Source organism: Cariama cristata, unplaced genomic scaffold, assembly GCF_000690535.1.
Source record: "Cariama cristata isolate BGI_N322 unplaced genomic scaffold, ASM69053v1 scaffold4802, whole genome shotgun sequence".
Taxonomy (NCBI): Eukaryota; Metazoa; Chordata; class Aves; order Cariamiformes; family Cariamidae; genus Cariama; species Cariama cristata.
Genome location: NW_009603088.1, coordinates 1 through 25,003, shown reverse-complemented (window position 1 = coordinate 25,003; position 25,003 = coordinate 1). Strand labels below are relative to the sequence as shown.

At 35.7% G+C, this 25,003-nt stretch overlaps 1 protein-coding gene across 1 annotated transcript; it reads left to right on the top strand.

Annotated features, from left to right (window-relative positions):
• Positions 1 to 168: 168 nt before the first annotated feature.
• On the top strand, positions 169 to 24,863 carry LOC104156450 (cytoplasmic dynein 2 heavy chain 1-like; the record flags this gene model as incomplete). The annotated part of the gene is made up of 23 exons (XM_009695025.1): positions 169 to 369; positions 2,258 to 2,428; positions 3,423 to 3,558; positions 3,882 to 4,000; positions 4,569 to 4,713; positions 5,477 to 5,709; positions 5,968 to 6,102; positions 6,200 to 6,313; positions 6,506 to 6,617; positions 6,782 to 6,906; positions 8,218 to 8,393; positions 9,784 to 9,979; positions 11,158 to 11,253; positions 13,114 to 13,266; positions 13,377 to 13,475; positions 15,573 to 15,712; positions 15,804 to 16,032; positions 16,500 to 16,627; positions 17,884 to 17,999; positions 19,218 to 19,345; positions 22,686 to 22,835; positions 23,603 to 23,808; positions 24,708 to 24,863. Coding segments are annotated over exons 1-23 (3,464 nt in total), but the record flags the coding sequence as incomplete, so codon positions are not given.
• Between the last annotated feature and the right edge of the window lie 140 nt (positions 24,864 to 25,003).

Genomic DNA, 25,003 nt, shown 5'->3' with positions numbered 1-25,003 from the left:
GCAGGGACGCCGGAAGGGTTCGGGCCTCGCCCTGTACCCCGGCGTGAGCCGCCGTTCTTCCCGCCGTCCGCCCTTTGGTTCTTCTCCCGTCAGCCCTCCGTGTGCCCCCGTAGGGTTCTGGGTCCGCCCCCGCCTTGATCCTGCCTGGCGGGACTGCGTCCTGCCGGCATGGCCGGGGAGGTAGACAAGAGAAAGCGCTTTATTTCGGCCACGGCTGCCAACTACTTCGGGCTGGATCCTGCTGTGGGTCCCTCTGCCCTGGCCGCCGGGCTCCGTTCCCAGCCGGAGCTGACCAACTTCCTCGACGACGGCAATGAGTTCCTCCTCGTCGTGCAGCGGTCGGGCAGCCAGCTCACCACCTCCAACAAGGTACGGTAGTGTCCAACCGACTGGGTGCAGGCACCCGTGGATCCCGCGTGTCCACCGCATCCCAGTGTGCCAGTGGGGATGCAGAGCCTGGGGTCCATCCCAGGTTTAGTGGTCATAAAAGACCGGTATCTGATTTGGGAGACATCTTCCTACTGCAAATATCTGTGCTGGTCTCAGTGTCTCCTGCATAAATCACTGGTCCATGAGTCTGTGAAGACCATATATATGGTCAGCTGTATGATATATTTATTAGTGGATTGTGCCCACGCTGATAGGTAGTTTTAATGTGCTGTATATTGCTGCTGTGTGAATGCAGTGCAGCCTGGAGAATGGCATACTATCTTGCTGCAAATTCTAGGTGGAGTCTGATATGTGGGTTGCTCCTGGGCAAGGGTGTGTGCAGGTGACTGAAAGAATTGCATTGCCAGTGTCCATGCAGGAAATGTGACCCAGTATGTGGCACATTGGCTGATATTTAACAAGTCCCAAGATGGGTGTTTGTCCAAATCCAGTATTTTGCAGATTGATGTGTCCACCTGTGAGCAAATCTGAGGTGCATTGTGTGAAATGTCCTGCTCTGAGTGTTTGTTCAGCGAGGGACTCATCTGAGTGATGCCCTGGGGTGTGATGTGCAGTGAGTGTCACCGTGTAACCAGGACCTGGTGTGGTGCCTGCCATGTAGAGTGTACAGGCAAAGCCCAGGTCTTGACGTGCATCCCATTGTTCTGCTGTGGGACGAGGGACGTGGTGTTGGTTAGGTCAGTGACAGTTTTTTCTGCAGTGAAGACTAGTGTAATGAGTCGTTAACATGTGAACTGCTGTGTGAACCGGTAACTTACATACCTCTGGGTGTAATCATCTGTGAAGTTCAAGGCGTGCTATATTCATGCAGTAATGAACATTTCTGTGTACCAATTTTTGGGGTGTGCTGCTAAGCCACTGTCTAATATACAAAGCCACTATCAGCAGCTGTGGAAGATCAGGTGCATATTAGGGCTATAATGTTTACCTATTGTCTCAGTGAAACAGTGTTTGTAGGTGTTCGGCTAAAGATGTGATCAGAAAGTAAAACCAATACTGTCTGGTAAAACTGAAAGCTGTTCTTAGTAGCCCTCTGTTTCTTTTAACAGAAAAAAAAGTTTGCAGATGTTTACAATTACACAGAATTTGGGATTTCAGGTAGCATATCTTTTTGCTATTGTTTTATCAAATGTTTAATAATATTCTTCTGTTTTATGAATTCTCATTGGCTACAAATAGTTTCAATAATTCATATTATGGCAATTTTTGACACTTTATCCATAAGTTGGACTGTGAAGGGAACAAGAGTCATATTACAACTTATGATTTTACTAATGAAGCAGCATACCTTTCTCTGTCCTTGAGAAATCTGTGAATTGCAATAGAATTATGTATTTACAGACTCAGAAGAGCAATACTGAATATTTAGAAAAATCTTCCCAAAGTTATGGAGTGTAAAAATGCAATAATAAATAAATAAATAAAAATAAATAAAAAAAAAGACTTCATGCTTAGTTTTCTGTAGGCACAAGGTAGGGTTTCTAGTTTGTCCCCAGAAAGTGGTAAATGGAATTTTCAGAATCAAAATAGTGTAAGTAATTACAGTGTTTACAGTTATTTTATAATGAAAAAGGCATTATGTATTTGACGTTGGTATTCAGGTTCCTATGACCTTGGTGATGAATATAATAAAAGTTTTCATTATCTGTGCAAATCAGATACTACCAGTATGTTATCAAAGCCCATATGGTATTTTATAATTTTTTTCATTGATGTAAATAATTTGTTTAAATGGTGTGTGTAATTTAGTATAATATACAGTCACTGACAGTTTTCTAAAGAAATCCTGTCTTCTTGATTGTTACAGATTGAAGCTACTGATTCAAAGAATAATGTGTTGGTGTTCTTTAAGCTGCGACCTGATGTAATTACAGAAGATAATCTTCATAGTAATATTCTTGTGTCATCTATGCTAGATTCACCAGTTAACACCCTTTATCAAGCTGTACGACAAGTTTTTGCACCGGTATTACTGAAGGTGATCAACATACCAGTTTAAATGTTCTGTAGATTTATATTGAAACATTGAAATTCCATGGGATGTTAACTATTCTGAGATAAATATTTTATGTTTTAAAAATAAAATAATTTAAGAGTCTTAATAATGGATGATAGTTCTAATTTCTAAGTTAAAGAAGGAACTTCACCTCCTATCAGTAAGGATGAGAGGAGGATTCTGGTCATACATATCCTGGACTAGAAATGTGGAATATGCTGAGCAGTGGTGGTTAATGGAGACTCCTTACCTCCTTTCCACCAGTAATTCTGGTCTTGTGTCCTTTTCTTGTTTTAGATATTCTTATATTGTATACGAGATGCATAGGTCTGTATCATGCAAATTATGATTCTTTCATATGTGGCAGATAGGTGTGCTAGACTCTAGATTAATTTGTACAGCTGCATTTTTCATAGTTTTGCTTTTTTTAAAAAATGTTCTGAGGCTTTTCCTTCTGTTTGATTAAAGAATATATTTCATTTGTGGATTTTTTTGTCAAAAATGACGACCATGGCTGTATTTCATAAACTGAACAAGCAGAGTTTCAGCATTTAAATATTTTTAATTTCTTGTATGTCATAGAATTAATAAAAAAATTTTAGAAAAACACAGTAACTTTTAATACTTGATTCTAGCAATTTCCAGATTCTATTCTAGAAGTAGGTTCCAAATTTATTTAACTTAAGAGAATTCATTAACAAAGAATTTTGAACGCATTTTTAGAGTGCCTTTATAAATCCAACAACTGACTTTTGATTTTGTGATAAAAATATTTTTACACTATTATTCTGAATTGTTAAGTGAAAAGAATGAGCTGCTTTTCCTTGACTTTAAGAAAAATAAATTATTACATTGTCCCACTATGTGGTTGGTTACTGCTGTTAATCTGAATGATTTTTTTTTTTTTAAGATTAACAGGAGGAAAATAATAACTGTGCTATCATATGAGTAACAATTTTTGAAATTTTCATTGCAGGATGAGAGATGGAGTAAAACATTTGATCCTAAACTCCAGAAACTTCTAAGTGAACTTGAAGCTGGCTTGAGTACTGTTCTCAGGAGATCAGATCCTAATTACACAGGAACAAAATTCAGTGAAGATGATGTGCGAGGTTTGTTTTGCAGTTACATCTTTTATAGTTAATTTTAAATTAGGAGTAAATAATTTATTTACAGGTTGAGTTTTCAGTCTTCGTTATTCCAGTGACTGCAAAGTGTGAAATATAACAGGTTATGGTGAGTAGATTGAAATTAATGATGATCAACTCTGGTCTCCTGGTATGAACTTGATACTACATCTAGCCAGAGTCAGAAGTTGAAGCATAGTTACATAACTGTGTCGTAAAAATTTGCTTTAGAAAGTACGTTCTGACTGAAAATATTTTGTGACCATTTGTGTCTTTCCTATTTAAACATTTTCTGTTATTATTTGCAGCTATACTTACACCAACAGATGAATTTCAGTTCTGGATAGAATGTGCTCATCATGGGAATAAATGGTGTAGTAAAGAGAGAGCTTCTCATTTTAAAGACCTGTTTGAGGACATTGCAAAAGTATGTTTTGTTTTGTGGATCAGTGATACATTTGTTGACTTAGCAAGAAACACTCTTATGAAATATATATCAGTATATGTACACTCTTTTCAAATGTATGAACATACAAATATATAGTTATTTTTCCTTAGGCAGAATTTTACTTTAAATGACATTCATGTAATTTCTAGTGACGGTGCAGGGGAATGACACCATTTAATTGGGAGCAGATTTCACCGTTGAATACTAAGAGCTGCTGTAGAAATGACAACAGTATGCTACAGTTTGTGAACTAGAAGTTGACTCATGAAATTATAAAAAGGAAAACTGAAAATGCAGATGATTATAGTGAATGCTATCATGCAAAATTTTTGGCAGCTGTGAAGCGCTTGCTTGAATAGCGCTTCAGATATCAACGCATTCTTCACATGAATAAACTTACACAAATGCTTGCTTTTTGAGGGGATTCTGCCATATTCTGTGAAGCAGTAAAACCCAGGAAACTATAGCAATTGCCAGCGTCAGAAAAGTGTAAATGTTTCTACAATACTAGTTGCAAAGTAATTGTATTAAGGGTATTTTTTTCTAGGATTATTACAACCTGGATAGTCTCTCATTACTTGAAGTTGTGGATTTGGTGGAAACTACCAAGGATACTGTTGACGGTGTGTGGAGACAAATGGAACATGATCCTTATCCACAGCCACGCATGCGTAATCTCTTGGATATAATAGGTAAACCTTTATGCAGTCTTTATTAAATGAACAGTTGAAAAAAAGTGAAATGAATCCTTGAGCAGAGACCTTCTTCCTCCTAAAGGCGCCACTGATAGCCTATAGCGTTAAGGTGCTTTCTTCTTGTAATGATGATCCATGAATATTATTTGCCTTATAGTATCCAGTAATTCAACCACTTCTTGTAGATGCCTTCACGCATGCTTGGGAAGATGACAGATAGTAACAAGATGGAGTAGGATAACTTTCAGCCTATAGACTGGATATGTCTTGCTTCTGTTTGACTCCTTGTCTTTCTCTCAGAGGAGAAAATTTATTTACATAAACCCCCATTTGAAGGCTGATTCAGTCTGTGTGGAGGTGAGAACAGGACGTGCAGAAACATTGCTTCTTTCATTTTCTCGACAGCAGTCCCACATGCTGTGACAGGCAAATGGCAGTGAGTTTGTCTGCTGCTGCCAGAGGTGTGTGTGCATGGGAGGAAGGATTGCTGGGGGCAGCCAGCTACTGCCACTACTGCTGATAGACAGGTGCTTGTGTGTGGGTTCCAGAATCCAAATCCATCAGCTGCTGATGTTGGACCAACAGATATTTATTGAATCTGAAACAAAATAGTCAGTTATTGATACATTTGTGTGGTTTGAAATCAAGACATTGCACTAGTTTTTTTTAAAAATGTGGTTGGAACATGGTGCAGCGTTTAAAGGAATTATTTTAAACAAGCATAACGTTATGCTTTTGTGTACTTTTTTTTGTGTTCTAGGTGGTTCGCTAGGTAGATATGTTCAGAGAAAATTAGCAGCTTTGAATTTGTGGGAGGATCCTTTTCACAGTGTTAAAGAAAATCTAAAGGCTAGCATCTTGATTTGTGAGCAGTGGGTGTCAGCTTGTGAGTACCTAACTGGGCAGCTGTGGCAACGTTATACTCTACATCCATGGAAAAATGAGAAATATTCCCCTGAATCATTAGCCAAACTTGGCAAACGTCTTGATGAGGTACAGATTTGAATTATACGCATTTATTTCATTAGATGCAGAATTAAACAACATCGTTTTAAGTTAAAAAAGGAAATTAAAACAATTTTGTAGCCTTTTCAGAGTCAGATAGCATTCCATAATCTGTGTTTGCCTGAGCCTTTCAAAAGTTTCTTGTAAAAAGGAGAGAGATGGGATGTGCTGCTTGTGCTTTTTCTTCTAAATGTAAATTTTGTGTAAACGTATGTTGGATATATCCAGTATTTTTTTCTGTTATAGGTGCTAACTGTTAGAATGCTTCATGAAAAACTTACATTCTTTTTGCCAGCTGGAGAGCAAAATGCTTTACATCTTGCCCAAGTGTTTGAACCCTTTGCTGGCCTAAATCCTGTACACTATAATCCTTACACAGAGGTATAATGCTTATTTTTAATTTGTTCACATTCTTTCTGTGGCTTTTTATGATGTATATGGATAGTCCTAAACTAACATATGAACTCATTATCTCTAGCCATTATGGAAAGCAGCAGTCTCTCAGTATGAAAGAATTATTGCACCAGCAGAACAAAGAATAGCAAGCAAATTGAAGAAATTTATTTCAGAAATTCAGGACAGTCCTCAGCAGGTATGGGTATTCTCGTAGTGTGAAAACTTTCGTAAAGAGAAAGTTACTGAATTCTTAAGTAGTCAGTTTAGAGCACAAGAATAAGTGTTTAGAGCCAAAAGCAGTACTTATGAACAGCACTAATGAGCAGTGTCAGAATGTTTAAATTTTTTTTAGGAGAAAGAGATAACTTTTTTAAACTTCATATTCCAGCTTCTTCAAGCATTTCAGAAATACAGGGAACTGATAAAGCATCCAAATATAAGCAAAGAATTGCTTTTTGAAAGGGAAACATTGCTAGCAAGACTTCAAGATTATGTCAAAGGTATTTAAAAGTATTTAATTGCATTAGTTTTTTGCAAATACTAGAATTCTTTATTTACTTTTAGAATTATATCAGTATCCCTAGTATATTTTTATAACTACAATAATATTTTAAGTTTGTTCTATTAGATTTCTGGTCTAACATGAATCTTTTGCTTGTGTTAGACTATCAGACAGACTTTGAAACTCGATGCCATGGTGTTCCTGGTGATGTTTCTGGACCACTGTCAGGCAAAAACCTTTCTGAAGTTGTCAATAATGTTGTATGGGTACGGCAGCTGGAGCTGAAGGTAACATATTCCATTACTGTTTAGGCACAATATTATCACTGAATGTAAAACATGGTATTTGAGATTTCTATGGGGAATTCCTCACAGAAAAATTGTGAACTTCCCAAAAGGTATATGATCAAGATCCCTTATCAGAACTGACCCAGAAGACAGTATTTTTGTAATACACTGAACTGCCTGCTTTTATGACTTAATTTTTTGTTGCCAAAAAAAGACAAAAATTATGACAGGAGGCATTTTTGTTAAATTTTACCCTCCAATTTGCATTTTAAAATTCTATTTAAGATTTACAGATAGCCAAATTCTGACGTCCTAATTCTCCCTTGTTATTATTAACCCGTGTAGTGTCCCCTTGAAATCAAAGAGATTTCTTGGTAGTACTTTTTTGAGTCAGTGGCTGCCAGGGAATTTGCTACAGAGACTGTAGTAAAAGTAAATGTCAAATGATTCTGTGTTCTCTTACAACACAGAGTTTAAAATGTGTTTGACTCTATTTTAACTTATGTTATTTTTGTTAGTTTGTACTTACACTTTAGTTGGAAACTCTGAAACTTTGTTTGAAAAGTGTTGACTAGTTAAAAGCAAAATGTTTTCTGTAAATGTAAGTGCCATTTACAATAAATGTAGATTTGAATGAGAATAGAAGTTACTTATCCCAGAATAACTATTAGGCCACTTTTTTGACATTCACCTGTGATTTGCATAAATCTCAAGGACTGAAGTAAATTTCAGCGGAATGTGACAGTGTGGAGGTCTTAAAGGTGTTACTTTGTTGTGTCCTATAGAGAGAACAGCAGCAGCCCAAATTTCACAATTACTTCTCCTGCTTGATCTGCTAAAGGCCTAGAGAGCATTTCAGCTGATGTGTGTCACTTATGTGTCTACGTTAGGCTGTGCTAAAATTTTAAATTGCTCTCAAATCTCCACTGATTGTATTGACTGGGGTTTTGGTTAATTTGTCCACATGTAGATGTGAAATCCCTTTTGAAATACCTTTGGATATTGGCATAGACCTTATAGATATAATAAAGGACACATGGGAGATCTGTACCTTTATGGAGGGTTAGCTAAAGACCAGGTGGGATACTCTGGGGTTTCTTCATAGTGGTATGCACCTGTGGTGGACAACTTTGACCCAATTTACCATCATGGGAATTTGAACATCTGGGACACAGTTCAGGATTCACTTTTTTTTTTCTAATTCGTTTTTGAATCCCACTTGGATGTTTGTAATACTGATTTTTACGGTGATTTTTCTTTTCTGATTAATACTGGGAAGTTAAGCTTCTTTTCTTTGTGATTATGTTTAAGATGGATGATGCTATCAAGCTGGCAGAAGCTCTTCTGTCTGACTTATCTGGATTTCAAACTTTTCATCGAAGTGCCGATTCTTTTCTGGAACAGTTAAAAGTATATGAACAAGAACAATTTGACGATTGGTCTAGGAATATCCAGTCGGAATTATCAAATCCCAAGTCAGGACTTTGGTAAATACATTCTTGTTTAAATAATGTTTATACTGAAATCTGTAGTGAGGTGTAATTCAATAGAAGTTGATGAAGGAAATAAAAAATTTTACAGAATTGAGAATGAGTGGAGAAACAAAATGGAAGAATTTATTATCATTTCATCATCCTGCCAGGCTTGGTTGGTAAGGTGAAGTATACAGGACAGTGTTAATAACTAATCTTGCAGTTTCTATTAACACCTGGAATGAAAGACATGTGTGGTTTGCTTGTTGTTACTACTTGTTATCCATTGTAATCCATACAGCGATAATGTCTAAAAACCAGATGAGATTAGAGTATAGCTGTGATATACAGATGACACATGTAGAGTAACAAATGAATTGTTACTCACAAGAAATTCTGCAGTCAAAATAAGGCTGATGAAAGAAGGGTAAGGAAATCAACTTAAACCTCATGAATTGTGTTCCCCAAAATAATGAGATCACTTTATGGGATATTAAAATATATATTAACTTTTTTTTAATAGATTGGCCACATAGCTTCTGTCTGCATCTCTGAGCGTTGCAAGCTTTCTTTGAAAAAAGAATTTGTCCACAGTCTCAGAGGATACAGGAGTTGGTACTTATGTGTAAACTTTTGTTTTATGAAAAACTCAAATACAGCGAAGCAGCAGATTCAGCACTCCAATGTATAACAGCCATCTAATGTATTAGTACCATAAAATTTTGTTATTGTGAGATTTTAAAAGATGTGAAGAGATTAATTAAAAGGAAAAGAAAAGAGGTAGATCACTGCGAAGGAGGATGTAATGGATATGGGAACTAGAAAAAGGTGAGAAAAAAAGTGAAAAAATGAGTAAAGCTGAAGTTTTTATGAAAGAAGCCTAGAAGAACCATGGTAGAAACATTACTACAGTAAAAAAGAAAGGACTAAAATCTCAAGATAGGTTGACATTCTTATTAGTTTCTGATTGTGTGTACCAAAATGTTCCACTGATCCGAGTCCTGGTTCTTGGTATTGATTCCCTCAGAGAATTTCTTCCCCTTTGCTGTGCTGAAGGCTGGGACCTGTAAAGTGACTGCTTGAGAGAGTATGGTGGATCCAGTGTGTTTGAGAAATACTGCCTAGCTGAGAGTTACATGTTAGCTATTGTAGCAAGCCAGAAAAACTTTGTGAGCAAAACCGATAGGCAATGTCATTTCTTCTTGTCTTCACTGGCTTTGAATTAAGAGAAAGGTTACTGGGATAATTTCTGAGTAAATGAAAATGTTAATAAACATAGGAAAACATAATATAATGACATCAAGCTTTTTAGAAGTGTTTGTTATATTATTATTAGAAAATGCACCTAAGAAAGGATGAATATTGAATTGTATTCAATAATATGTTTAATTTGATTCTGGTTTAGCATCCAAGCTAATAGTCCTGTAATGGAGTTGGATCACGTTTTTGGAACATTAAACATACTTTATTCAGATCGTTTGGTGACTCTCCTAAGAGAAGTACGTCAGCTATCAGCACTTGGTTTTGCTATACCAGCTAAAATACAGCATGTTGCAAACACTGCACAGAAGTTCTGTAAGCAGGCGGTCATCCTCAAACAGGTATAAGATTAAATGCCAAAATAGCTTCCTGTTCTGACTTCCCAGCTTTAGTAGTAGACCTTTTCTAGACTATTATCTTTTCTGACTGTGGGGTTAAGCTTTTTGCTGTGTTTGTCTGTATGAAAATGACTTGTTTCTTGAACACATTAGCTAAGTCCTTAAAAGAAAACAAAAATAAAGGAATGCATTACAATTTTGGAGTCTGTCTTCTTTTGAAACCAAATGAGTTATAGTATTAAAGCTATGTGAAGTTACTGTACGAATATACAAAAATAAGACCAGTAATTCATTGATCTCCTGGTTTTAGTCTCAGTTTCTGATTATTATAACTGAAGGAAAATGTCATAAAATGGACCAGCCTGTCCTCACTGGACTGAAAATATATTAACAAGTAGTTTAATGGAAATGTGTGTTTGTTTTTTTGGGGCGTTATTTTTTGATTGGACTTAATGCTACGTAAGTTTTTATTGGGCTTATATTTGAGTTGAAAGACCATGTCAGGTTTTCTTCTGTTACTGTAAGATGCAAGAATAAATATGTCTATATTGGTAAAAATTCTTATGTAGTTACACAGACTCAATTCAGTTTCGCATGAGGTGTCATTGGTATCTCAGATAGCTGCACAGCTAAGGCAGAGATGAAACTAAACCCACAAAATACCCATGCATCTGGATCATTGACAGGTGCCCAAGTGGCATCTTTAGGCATCTCAAAAGGCACTGGATATCTGTGTGTGGACAACTAAACCGAGTTGTAGGTTATCCTTCTTACTCCAGCTGCTAATCTGGAAATAAATAGATGGGGTTTAGGTCTTGTGTCACATGCTGGCAGATGTCATGGATACTTGAAGGCCTCTGAAGTGGCACTACATGGCTACATTTGCATAAAATAGTGGAACTGTTCCACTTACAATAAATCAGAGACTGGACCTATTTCACTTAAGGTGAAGTATAATCACCTCAGAAGTAGCACTCTTTTTTGCTATTAGAATTCATCACTAGAAGAAAGAATCACATTAGCATTGCATATGTACTTTATTTTTGTGAACATTTTACTAATATAGTTAGTTCTCATTTCTTCATGGTATTCATTGGGCAATACTTTCAGAAATATCCTGCATTACATTTATTGGCATATAAATATCTGTTCTTTTAAATTTAATCTCTTCGTTTTTACAGGTGGCACATTTTTATAATTCTATTGATCAACAAATGATTGAGAGTCAGAAGCCAATGATGTTACAATCTGCCTTGGCATTTGAACAGATAATTAAGGTGAAAGAATTCCCCTCTCTGTGTTTTTAGTTTCAGTGTTATAACTGCATATTCTGTGCTGCTTTTTCTGTGTTTATTGCTGGACTTTTTAACTGCTGCCTTCCCATACAAGCAACAACATCTCTTTAATTAGCATTTAGTGAAGTCAGCAACAACATCTCTTTAATTAGCATTTAGTGAAGTCAGCGGGCTCTTTTTTTTTTTTTGATATTGTCATTTGAACAACTGCTTACTCCTTTTTACTTTGAATATTAGTGTAATATGCTCTCTCAGGAATTATTTTTAGTGTTTGAATTTACACATGAACCACAATGTGGTCAATTCCTTGATAGCTGGGAATGTAACTTCTGTTTTAACAGTTCTAAATAATAATATTTTGGTTATTTTAGTAAAAATGGCTTGTAGTTTATTCTGGAGATAAATTAGTATTAAGGAATGGTTTCACTGTTTTGACTTATGAAATCTCTGTGAATTTTGTAATTCTCTTGAATATTTCTAATTCGTGTTTTGGCAGGTTGAAAGTGGATAGTTTCTGTTTTAGATTAAGAACAAAGAATCTATGGATCTACCTGATTATTGACTTATGCATGCAGTTTGTTAGAGTGGGTTGGTGTTCAGACATAGTATAGTTGCTCTGAGAAGAGGTTGCTTTTTTTTTTTATAATTGCTAGGAAGTTCACTATACTTAAAGTAGTTTTAGATTCTTTTAAGGAATTTGGAGCAATTTGGAGGAATTTATTTATTTTTATTTTTCTACTTTGAAGGAACAATATGAACTTAAAAATTACACTACAATCTACAGTTTTTTAACCCCATATCTATTTTATGTCTGGAGAAACATGTTGTATCTCATGAATTTCAGTTTATGGTTTTGATCAGTTTGAGGCACTCCATCCTCTTCCACGCTCTTACAGCGTGAGAATGGCTGGAGAATTATAACATGCCCATAAACTCTGTATTGGGCAGGAGAATAATGCTTCCAGAGCAAGCAGACGATTGGAAACTCGCTTCTGTGAACCATTTTGCAAGACAGAGTTTAAGAGTGGGGCTGAAAGTAGAAGGGATGGTTGGGGTTGGGATTGGTTCACACAAAACGGTGGAGAGTCCAGACCAAACTGTAGATTCGTAAGTGTCCTGGAAAAAGTTCCCAAACTGTCTCTTAGATTTTCCTTGGGCTGGCTACAGATTATGCCACAGATCCCTTTAGTGTTCCTAAGACAGTGATGGTGCAGAAGTATTCAAAGCCACAACATATTCTCCTATTTGATGTGATTTCTGCCCTACAAACTTTAGGAATAGGTCCAGCTGTGGAACTTCAGATGCTTTTATCTTCTGATTTTCTACTGTAAACTTAGCAAAATAGGTAAAAACCTCAGAATCTTGATAAAAAGCCCAGAGAAATGGAACTCCCCAAAGCTGCTTATGAGTCAGTGGAATTTTACAGTGTGATTTAAAAAATTTATTTTGTGGTAAACAGGTGAAGTTGGATTGCAATTATTACTGTCACATGTTGGTTTTTGGTCTATGCAGAACAAAGAGGAAGGGAGGAGTTTAGGGTGTCCTCTCAGCTTAAGATGTCTGCTTATGTGTGTGGGGCAGGAGTCTCAACATCAGTGAATTCGTTTCAAGCTCTGTTAAGAGTCTGGCATTAATCCTTCCCTAGTGCATTGATGTAGCTATAATGATATGCCCATGTGTCTGTGATTTGTCAGATTATTATGTCTCTAGTGCAATAGTGAAAGGAAGGTCCTTCATTTTTTACTAGCAGTAAACCCAACTTTCTCATATTATCACTTCCTGTAGGCTAGCTGGTAGACGATATTTGTCATTAAATCTTACAAAGTTTGTATGTTTTTGAAGCATTCAAAATCTGGTCCTGGAGGAAAAGCTCAAATAACATGGGATAATCCTAGAGAACTGGAAGCTTATATCCAAAAACTCCAAGCTGCTGCTGAACGGCTTTCCACTGAAAATCGAAAATTAAGAAAGTGGCACACAAACTTCATTGAAAAGGTATATTTTCCAGGTGAAATTGAAATCATGTCTCTTATAGCTTACTTCACCCTTCCGTTCATATATGTGGTGGTTAATATGTTTATTAACCTTTAGAATTCTTTTAACAGGTTATATCGCTCATGAATATTGATCTACTTCGGCAGCAGCAGCGTTGGAAGGATGGACTCCAGGAGCTCAGAACTGGTTTTGCCAGCCTCGAGTCACAGGCAGGGTTTCATTATCATATTGCAAACTGTGAACGTTTAACTTTTCAACAGTAATCAAGATTTAAGACTCAAACATAACATGATTGAATTAATTTTGATTAAGGAGGTATTAGCTAGCTCGGGAAAAGTGACTGTGTACTAGTTGACGCCAGATGTGAGGTAAAATCTCAGATGAGGAGGATGAGGATAATCTTTTATGTCATACTAGTAATGGGAGAAGAACCACACCTGGTCAGATGGCAGGGATTACATGAAGAAATGGGAAAACCTTAGGTCATGTAGATCAGTTGCCTGTGAGCCATTAACGCACGGTAAAATAAAGCATTTGGTACAGCTATGAGTGATCCCTGGTAGAGTAGAAAAAGTGTATAAAATTCAGAGTTAAAATGCATTTCCACCTGAAATAATGATAAAAACACATTTTTATTTGTTCACTTATCGACTGTCAACTTTTAGAATAGAATCATAGAATCATTTAGATTTAGAAAAGACCTTTAAGATCATCAAGTAAGATGATGAAGATTTTGATTAAAAATCATGTTATCAAAGTAACAGATGGTATTATTATCACCTAAGCTATTTTGAAGTATCATTCAAGCCAGTTTAATTTTTCCTATAGCCTTCAGCAATAATGGGGCTGTATTCTTAGATGGGTGTGGTGTTCTTAGCCTTTCTAATGCAAACTCAGATTATTTTAGTTGCTATTTGCCAGTCAAATAAATGCAGTATTTTTACTATATTTTTCTTATAATTTTTTCCCGTCTTACCAAGATAATATGACTAATGAAGAAGTGCATTGATTCAGCTTTTGGTTTGTAATTTCTTTTGAAATTTAGCTTGCAAATTTTTATCATGAAGTCAGTATATTTTGTGAAAATTAATACTTTATATTTGCTTTAAGATCTGTTTGAAAATTGTTTTGGTATTACAGAATATTTTATGTGGAAAATTAATTAAATTTTATTAAGTCACTTTTTTTTAATCCTTGACTAGAAGTGATAAAACTTAACCAAGTGTATCCCGTTTTCACTGTCCAAAATTACAAGATGGTATAGTTTACTGCTGTTGTCATCAGGGCTTTATATATTTCTTTAAAACCCTATTTATAATTGTCTTAAGGCTTGATTGAGACAATTTCAGGTTTTCTTAATCTCTGGAATATTTCTGTTGGAAGAGTTCCTCTGAACAGCCTTGAATTGTAGGGCAGACCTTAACTGTGTAGCTTCCTGCAGCAAACTTGGACTGCCTCCAAAGCCCTGGCTGAAAATCTCTATCCAGTTAAGTAACAAGAGAACCTGTTAAGCTGGAAGAAGTTTCTAATTTTTTTTTAACCTGTGTTGCCCTTTTGAAAATCTCTCTATGGCTTACAGGTGTGACCATTTACAGACGTAAGTGTATGATATTCTTACAGTGCAATGTAGCAGATTCCAATGAAAATCTGAATTCTTTAAAGTCTTATATCTACTAATTAGTTAACCTTGATCTGTAGAAACACACGAGAATTTTCTGATATACTATTTAAAAGGTAGCTTACATATCATAAGAAAATAAAAGATGTGATACAGGTTTAGATCTCTCATTCAGCCAACTCTGTATCTTATTTCTAGGAAAGTCCTGTGCATTTGAGAGTAACCTTGAAGAATCTCATAGTAAATCAATGGGCAAGGAACCTCAGTGAAGTTGTTATGCTGAACTGCTGTAGAGACTGCTTTGATTTTTTTTTGTTGTTGTTTATTCCTGTATTCATTTGAAATAAATGTAATAGCTCTAGATCTTCTTAATATTCAAACTGGTCGTAGAATTGTAGCGTATATTGAGCTGGAAGGGACCCACAAGGATCATTAAGTCCATCTTCCTGCTCCTCATGGGACTACCTAAAACCAAACCATGTGACTAAGAGTGTTGTCAAGATGCTCCTTGAACTCTCCCAGGCTTGGAGCTGTGACCACTTCCCTGGGAAGACTGTTCCAGTGGTGTAATACTACTTTGAATTTTACTAAGATCCTGGTCTTCAGGCATTGTACTGTGCTCAGTTTCAGCTTACAATTATGGTTTGAGGAATAAAATAAAATAAAAATAAACATTGTTAAATTTTAGGGTTTCAAATCGTGTGATATGAAAGCTTGGAGACAGCACTGGAATCATCAACTTTACAAAGCTCTGGAGCATCAATATCAAATGGGCTTAGAAGCACTCAATGAGAATTTACCAGAAATAAATATTGATCTAACATTCAAGTAAGATATTTTCTTTTTTCCTATTAAAAAAGTATTCTGGCTCAGATTACATTCAAATATTAGTTTTTGTATGATTTGTTTCACTTTTTAGGCAAGGCCGGTTGCAATTCCGACCTCCTTTTGAAGAAATACGAGCTAGATATTACAGAGAAATGAAGAGATTCATCTCCATTCCAAATCAATTCAGGGGAGTAAGTGAAGCAGAGGAAGAGTCTATATTCACTGTTATGACCGAAAGAAATGCAAATGGATTTCTGACTGCTTTCAGTAAAGCAGAGGATTTGTTCAGAAGGCTGGCAGACGTTTCTCATCAATTCAAGGTATTTTCAATATTTGACTGACTCATGCTTTTTTTTGTAGATTTGTATCATTTTAGGCTTCAGACATTCTAGAAGTAACTGAGCAATGACATTTGTGCATTATTGGCCTTTTCTGCAAGGCAGATAAGCAAAAACAGTAAATCCATCCATGTTTAAGCCAACCACTTAAGCACATACCTAACTTGAAGCGTATATACAGTTCCCTTTGAAACCTCAGTATTATAGCTGTCTTTTTACTCTTGTTCAGAATCTGTTTTGATTATCCTGAAATGTGTGAATGTGTCAAACCATTTTGTACCTCCTGATTTTTGCACTAAGAGAATCTGTAGGTAGTTGAAGGAGCATAAAAGTTAAAGAGACTATAGCTTGAAAACATGATTAAGGTATTTTAATATTAATGAGAAACAGAGATTTTTTTAGTCTGGAAAATCTTTCTTTTCCATGAAATCAAAAATTATGTTGAAAAGGAATGGATTGTAATTGGCCAAGTAGATGTGGAAACTCTGGTGAAGACACATCTTTCTAGCAAACAGGACTGGGAAAAAAACTTCAAAGCATTAAAAGTGAGAGGGAAAGAAGCAGAACGTCTTCCGAGGTACAGTGCAACTCTATTCTTTTGTTTGAATAATGTCTTCTATCCAATACTTTAAAGGTAATAGTAAAATAGAAATACTCTTTTTATGTGAAGATATAGATAGAATTTCAAGTGTTTTTAAAATATTGATGTCCTTAAAATGTATAAATTTTTATTTTTCAGTTTTATTTTTAGACACTCCCTTTTATCTGTGCAGCCTTCTCTGAAAGCTTTTAATGTCGTCCTTTGATATGATGGGAAACTCCCCCAAAATTCAGGGCTGATTCTGAAATACTACCAAACATGATGATATTTTAACAATTCTTTTAGCTAAGTCCTGTATGTGTGGAGTATATGTGGCAGTTGGGAACAGACTAAATGTTTATACATGAAATAATTCCTGTATTGAAACACTTAACTACCTCTTATAATTTAAGATATGCTAGTGTAGGCTTTTATTCTTAGATATATTCACATGGAATTTAGTGTATTGCATGGTTAGAGTTCTCAAATGAAATAGGTAGGAATCAGGTTCAGAACAAGGAAAAAGAGGTGATATTTCATGCAAGAGAATGGACTGGTAGAACTTGTTGACTAAGCGATATTCTGAGTAGTAAAGATTTTCATGAGTTCAAGGACAGACTGGAGTGAATAAAAGAGAAATTGGCTGACATGGCTTGTAGCCAGAAACCACATGTGGCTATGAAGAGCTATGAGTTAAAAATAATTGGTGTGGAGGGAGGATACTCAGGAAAATATCGAATAAGGTGGCCTTTTTTCTTAGTGTTCTTTAGGCGTGAACCTGTGGTCCCTGTGAGATACTAAATATGGGGCCTTGAAATGACTCACTATGGCTTTTCTTATGTTCTTTGGACTATTGAAGTCTGGGTTAGTAAATTCTCACAGAAATTGGAGATTTAAAGACATGACTGTACAGATAATTAAAACATTTTTCTTTTTGAGTGTAGAAATAGACCTTTGGAATTTAGTGACATTGGTTATATAAAATGAAGCAATTTGTGAACTCTTTGGAGGAGCAGAGCATTAGACCTTAGTCCCCATAAAACCGCATATGTATGCATAATGGTTATAAATATTTCAGTACTATGACTAATTTTCCCAATCAGCTATGACTTTTATTTGTAGAACTATCAGGGAAATTTTTTCTAATTAGGCTATAAAATCAGGGCAAACTGTAGACATGCATAGATCTTAGAGATATTGATATGTAAGTATACTACTGAATGTTTTCTATTTTTTAATCTTTTGTCTTGAAGCACCATCAGGATAGATTGTTTAACTGTTAATTGCAGTCCTGTGAAAACTGTAATTGATGATTTCATCCAGAAGTTGTATGATGTTCTTGTAATTTCTTTGAGAAAATCTATTCAAGGTAAATAGTGAATAGTATTTTTTTTTGTTTCTGTTGTACTTGTGGACACTTGTGTTAATGTAAATACTCTTTTTAAGAAATATTTTACTCTCAGGTACAGTGAGCTGCAGAAATCACAGTGCAGAGAAAGTAATCTGTTACTAATTTTTCACTACAGACCTAACCTGCGACCCCTTGATGTCCATGTGCATCTTTCCTATTCGCTAGTTTTGGCCACATCTGTTCCAGATGTAAAAGAATACATATGAACATTATTTGGCTTATTTCTTTTGTCTGAAGGAAAATTTCTTTGTCATTTCAGGGAAGAAAATTTCTTAGGCGTTTGAGGGTAATTGAAGGAGGCATCATGAAATGTTATAATTAAAAAATATTGTTAGATATTTCTTCCACAAATTGAAATACTTCATGAAGAGTCTTAAATAGCCTAGACTTATTCCGTAGAGTTACTTGTCACTTAGATTGTCAAAATGCAGAGTGTTAAAGAGTGCAAAATATTTTCCTATTTTTGGGTGATCTATCTGTACCTGGAACAGGTAGACGAAATGGAATAAGGTGTAGATGGTGAGAAATGTCAGTGCTTTGTACTTTAAACGTAACAGTCAGCACAGGAAGCACAGAATAGGGGTTGTGCCGACAGTGAATTATTTCCATAGCCTGAAAGATGAATTGTTTCCTGGAAGATGTGTTATTCCCTGGAATAATACAGCTCCTTTCTCAGTACCAGAAAGATCTACTGTGGTAGGAAAATACAACATTATAGCTTAATCAGGCTTTTGTTTGTGAATCTTTTCAATATTTAAAGCAAGATGGCTTTAGTTATTTAGTTTCGTTAAAAAAAAAAAAACAAAACCAAACCTCAAAAAGCAATTTTAACATCTGTTTTTCTCCATTTACTGAAAGAAGACCTATACAGATTTTGAAAGTGTATAAATAAATGCCTGAAGTATTTATGTTTAATTCTCAGAAGGGACTGATACTTACAGTCTAAATCATACACTGAACACAGCGGATTATGTTTAAAAAGCTGTGCGTAAACACAAACATGCAATTTTTGTTGAAGCAGCATGTAAGACTGGGGTCTGCAATTTTTTAAGCAAATACTTTGTATACATTATCACATATTATGACAATGTTGTATCACACTACATTTGTCTGACTTGGATATTTATTACTACAAATATTTTCTCCATGATAACTTTGTTTTCTGCCTTTATATAGCTCAGCTATGTGATGTTTCTTCATTTCTTACTGATGCCATGGAAACATTAGTGATTAGGCCCCAGACTGTAGAGGAAATTGCAGAAGACAATTTAAAATATTTAAACCTACATCAGCGAAAAGAAGGGGTAAGTTACCGTTTTATCATATCCAGAACAACAGCTATCAAAAAATGTAATCGCTTTCTAGTATGAAAACTTATGTTTAGTATAACTAGTTTAGAAAATGCAGTGGCCATATAGGGTCAGAGCAGTGGTCCATAGAGCACAGTATTTTGTCTTCAGCAGTAGAACAGAGAGGAAAATAGGGGAAAATATAAAATCATTCAGGGTAGCATATTTGATGCTTTCCCACACTTCTAGCCTTCAACCAGAACCTTTTTGACTTCTATGTGATTCCTAAGTGTAAGGTAACACTTAGTGGACTTCTCTTCCACAGTCTTTACTTGTCTCCTCTTGAAAGCAAATGCACCTTTGACATCCAAAATATCCTCTGATAACGTGTGGATTGATTACCCATTTTCACCTGCCATCTGTTAACTTCATTCCATTTAAGTCTTCCTTGTCATGACACATGATTATATTCTTCTTTGTTGTGTCTTGTATCAGCCATCTCTTTGCTAGATTGAAGAGTTTTAGTTTACCTAATCTTTTCTTATACATAAGACCACTCATAAGTTTGATGATCCTTGTTGCCCTTCGGTAAGTCGTTTCTAGTTTTTCAGTAATCTTTTTTAGTGGGACCAACAGAATTTTTTACAATTTTTAAGATACGAACAAACTATGGATTTATATGATGAAATATCAGTATTACCTCTTTTATTATCGTTTTGTTCCTTGTGACTTCTAACATTTTGTTTACTTCCTACTGCTCAGATTAAGCTGACCTTTTTGTAAAACTGGCTGTCATAACCCCAAGTTATCAATCCTGAACTGCAGTTAACTCAGAACTCAACTTGTACATGTGAAATTTACTTTTTCACCTATGTGTCACTTCATGGTATCTACTTGAATTTTGTTTGTCACTGGTATCGTCAGTCACTGTTTTTTCTAAGTGCATTCTGCAGTTCTTCACAGATGAACTATTTTAGCGCCTGGAATAACATAGTATCCTCAGTAAACTTCATTGTTTCACAGGTTGGTCTCTTTTTCCAACTCTTGTAAACACCTTGAGCAGTCAAGCACAGGTACCTACAGAACTCCATGGGTGACTTTTTTCTGTTGCAGGAACTAGCCGTTTCCTCCTATCTTTGTTTTCTATCTTTTACCCAATTAATTATCTCCACAGGGACCTTTACTCTTCTGTCAAGGCTACCATGTTTCCTTAAATACCTTTGGTGAGGGTTTGTTTTAAAAGCTTTTTGGAAATCCATCTGGAATATATGGTTTTAATTTCTTTCATCCATACCCTTTCTGATTCCTTTAAAGAACTCTGGTTCTACAAAATTGTGGAATTCTACAAAAGCCATTATCAACTCTTCTCAACCGGACAATATTTGTCCAGAAAAGGATTCAGTTCTAAATGTATGCATCTAAGTATGGGCAGGTGTCTGCATTGTGTATGCTTTTAATATACTCAGCATAAGTCTGGTTTAGTTGCCCACAAGTGCAGTTCTAGAGTTACTGAGGTGCATATTCAACATCCACACAAGACTGGCAGACATAACAGAGGAGTTCTGGGAGGCCTCTACCTTTCTGTAGCTGCAACTGGAGGCCAGATAAGTAACCTAGGGTGTCTCAAATGGCCCTAGACATGTATTTGTGAGAAACTGAATCAAGTCCCTAGTGAACATAGTCGTAACCTAGAACGATCTGTTTCACCCCTAAAATAGACACCTTGTGGCTGATCTTCCTGTATTGATTTCTTAGCCCCATTAAAAGCTCAATGCAGTTGTTCATATGTAGGTGTCTACTGTTCTGGGGATGTCCTGGCATATCTGAGAGCTCCATACAGGGCTGGCTTATATGACACAGGACATATGGAAGACCTGTAACTTTGGGGGCAGCAGATGTGATAGAGTAGGGAAGCTCAAGTAATGCTGTAAACCTCTGTCATTGAGTGACTGAGACCTTGGTTTCAAGGATCTTCTTTGGCAGTAATGGAGTTTTAGATGCCTACTTAACAAGCCCATGTACAGACATCTAATTTCAGCTTAATCTTTGTCTTGGATACAGTTTAACTGTTTGACTGCTAACTCAGTAGGGACTGTGTTAGGTTGGGTATAAGTAGTTACATTTTGTAGCAACCCTGGGAGAAATGTTGGATGTTAAAGAGAATTAATTTTCTATAATTTGTGAAACAGTGTTGCTCCTTAGCGTTAGTGGCTATTGTCACCTCTTAATTTACGTACATAACAGGACATTTTCGTAAATGTGTAAAACTATATGTGTTTATTACAGTTTCTTCTGACTTACATAGTTTAAAAGAAATTTTTTTTTTAACTTTGGCTTTTAATATGTGGGAAAAAAATAGATTATTTTTTTTTCCCCATTATCAGGTGAAAAAAGTGCTCTTTTATATGAATATAATTTATGTTCATTTGGGGTGTCTCTATTCCTGCTTTTTGTTATTCCCTATTGTTGTGGGTTAACCCCAGTAGGCAGCTAAGCAGCACACAGCTGCTCACTCACTTTCTGAACTTGAACAGCCTCCTCAACCCCTGATGGAATAGAAGAGGAAAGGAAGAGTAAAAGCGAGAAACCTCATGAATCAAGATCAAAACAGGTCAGCAAGTGAAGGAAAAATGGAAGAAGAAAGAAAGGAAGAAAGAAAAACCAAAACAAGTGGGCAATCGCTCACCACCTCCCATGGATAGGCTGATGCCTAGCCTGTTCCTGAGCAAAAGATGTCTAACCTACCTAAACCCCACTCCACCCCATTTTATTGCTGAGCATGACATTATAAGGCATCGAATGTCTCTGCCTGGTTGTCCCCCCTCCCAGCTTCTTGTGCACCCTCAATCTGTGTACTGTGGGCAGGGGGCAGAATGAGAAAGAAAGAAGGCCTTGATGCTGTGCAAACACTGTTCAGCAATAGGTGAAATGTTAGCGTGTTGTCAGTATTGTTTTCGTCAGAGAGCTAAAAGATAGCACCATATGAGCCACTGTGAAGAAAGTGAACTCCATCCCAGCCAGATCCAGCACAATATATACCTATTTACTGAATTCTGTTGCTCTGCTGCTGTTCTTGAATCTGAGTGGATCTCTGCGTTATATAAAGAGACTTACCTGTTTCAGAGTAAACATTCACTTCTGTGTATCTCATGTCAGGATCAAGATTTAGAATTTCTCTAAATACCTCAGATAATATTTTTTCCAGTGTTTTAATGTTAGTATTAAAAAAGCTGTACATAAGTATATAATCTGTGCACACAGAGTTGATGATTCTTATATATTTGCTTATAGTTTGGATAAACAGGATATGCTGAATTTTTACATACGCACATATTTTTAATCCCTTTGAATTTAGAGTTTTCTCCTGTTTCAAGAGGCTGAAGATAAAAACAAACTTTTGCGAACTGTGGCTGGTGCAGGTTTGGACACTATCAGTAACCTAAGAGCTACATGGGATAAATTTGAATTAATGATGGAAAGCCACCAGCTTATGATTGCAGAACAGGTAACAATGAAAGATTAGTATTTTATCTAAAAATATTGAAATAATTTTTAAGAAGTCTGGAGAAATATTTTTTTCTTAGATTAAATCCATAAATGTTCTCAGTTCAGTGTTAACAGCAACATTAATGAATTGAGGGAGAGCCTTTAATGGAAGAATACTTGAACTGTTTAAACAATAACAAGGCGAAACTTCTGTAACTGATGCTGTAATGAATGCTACATTATTGTACTTTGTCTCAATTTTGTGGTGACGGAGGTGGCTTAATGAATACAACGGGTAACTGAGGAAAACAGGGTAACAGTTAAAAGATAGTGTTTTTATTACTTTGTTATTTTTTTAGTACTGATACTTGTTATTTTCTTTTAACACAACTTTGCTAAACTGTGTGCAGTCCTGTAATTCCAGTCCATAGGCAAATTGCTGAACTCATTTGAAGTTCTACTGGAGATGTCAATATGCCATACAAATACAGCAATTTTACTATGTGCTATAAGGTGCAGGCTAAATAGGTGGCATAGGCCAAATAAAAAGGTCTCAAATACCAGCATAAAAAAAAAAATAAAAAATCCCCTTTTCAAGAAAAGAACCACCTGAAGAATAAAGGTGAACTATTTCTTAGGGTATTGTACAAGAAGTTTATTGAGTTTGATTTTGATCAAGTTGTAGTTATAAAGTTTTTATCAAGTTTTGAAGTTGTTACTTTGATTTTGATCATAGTTATAGTAACAAACCATTGGAGGAATTTCATTTTAACTCTTGCTTTACAGATTGAAATGATGAAAGGGAATGTGATTTCACGTATAAATATATATCTTCAAGACCTGGAAAAGTTTAAAGCTCGTTGGGATCAGCTAAAGCCAAGTGATGATGTCATTGAAACAGGTGATCAGGATGTGCTTGAGAAAAGTGCTCAGATCATAAAGGAAAAAAAAAAAGAATTTGATGAACTTGAAACTGTGAAAGTAAAGCTCATGTATGTATGTTTATTTCTCAGTATACCTTATTCATTAATATATGGATCTTTTGCAGCAATATCTTAGAAAATGTTAACTCATTTTTATCGCAACAGATAATATAAGGACTTTAATTTTATTCGTATTACATGTTTTTCATGGTCCTTTTTATTGATTTTACATGACATGAATTTCTCAAACTAAGTTTTCCTGGAGTTTTTTGGAATGAAAAATTTAAGAGGTCTCTGGCTTTCATGTAAGGGAGTCTCTACACTAAAGTCTGGATTCTGACTTCTGAAATTCTCAGCAAGAGAAGGTTTGGGATATTGGCCCAAGAAGGGGGAGTTCCTACTTCAGTCCTCTTGTAACTTAAGTAGGCAAGAGATCACCTCTCCCATTTCCTGAAGAAGTGTACTACCTCATAGACTGTTGTGCAAAAGGAAAGGGTTTTTGCTCTGGGTGCCTACTTTCACTAAGCTCATCATTGCAAATCTTGAGTAGACAAAATTTTCTATTTAAATTCTCAGCTTGGCACTTAAATATAATAGTAAATAAAATGAGCATATCCTTTCTGCCTAACAGAAAGAAACAATCAATTAAAGATATTTTCTTTCAAGCTTTATTTTTAGGGGCACAAAGTAATTCACTTTTCTTGTAAATGAGAAAAATGAAAGTTTATGGAAAATAATTGTCCATATGGGAGAAGGTTGCTGTGTAGGAGAGTTATACCTCGTTTTCCTTTGTTATTTCTGTTCAACAAAGAGCCTATAAGGAAATTGTAGTTGGCAGCAATGTTCTTCAATGAAGCCAATGTCTTTTCATAAAATAAAGTGTAATTATCTACATATGATACTATCTCTTAAACCATAAGTGTATAATGGAATAATGTAATGTATAATACAATGATCTTTTTATTCAGTGATGAATGCCATCATTTTAAATTGGAAGAGCCTGACTTCTCTTTGTCCAAAGTTGTATGTCAAGATATTAAGAGTTGTGCAGAAGTCTGGGCATTGTATGAAGAGTTTTATCAAGGTTTTCAGGAAAAAGCGAAAGAAGACTGGATTACTTTCAGGTATGATTTTGTTACTGTTGAGGTTTAACCCCATCTGGCAACTAAGTACCACGCAGCTGCTCATGGACTCCTCCCCCCACCCTGGTGAGATGGGGAAGAGAACCGGAAAATAGATAAAACCTGTGGGTTGAGATAAGAAC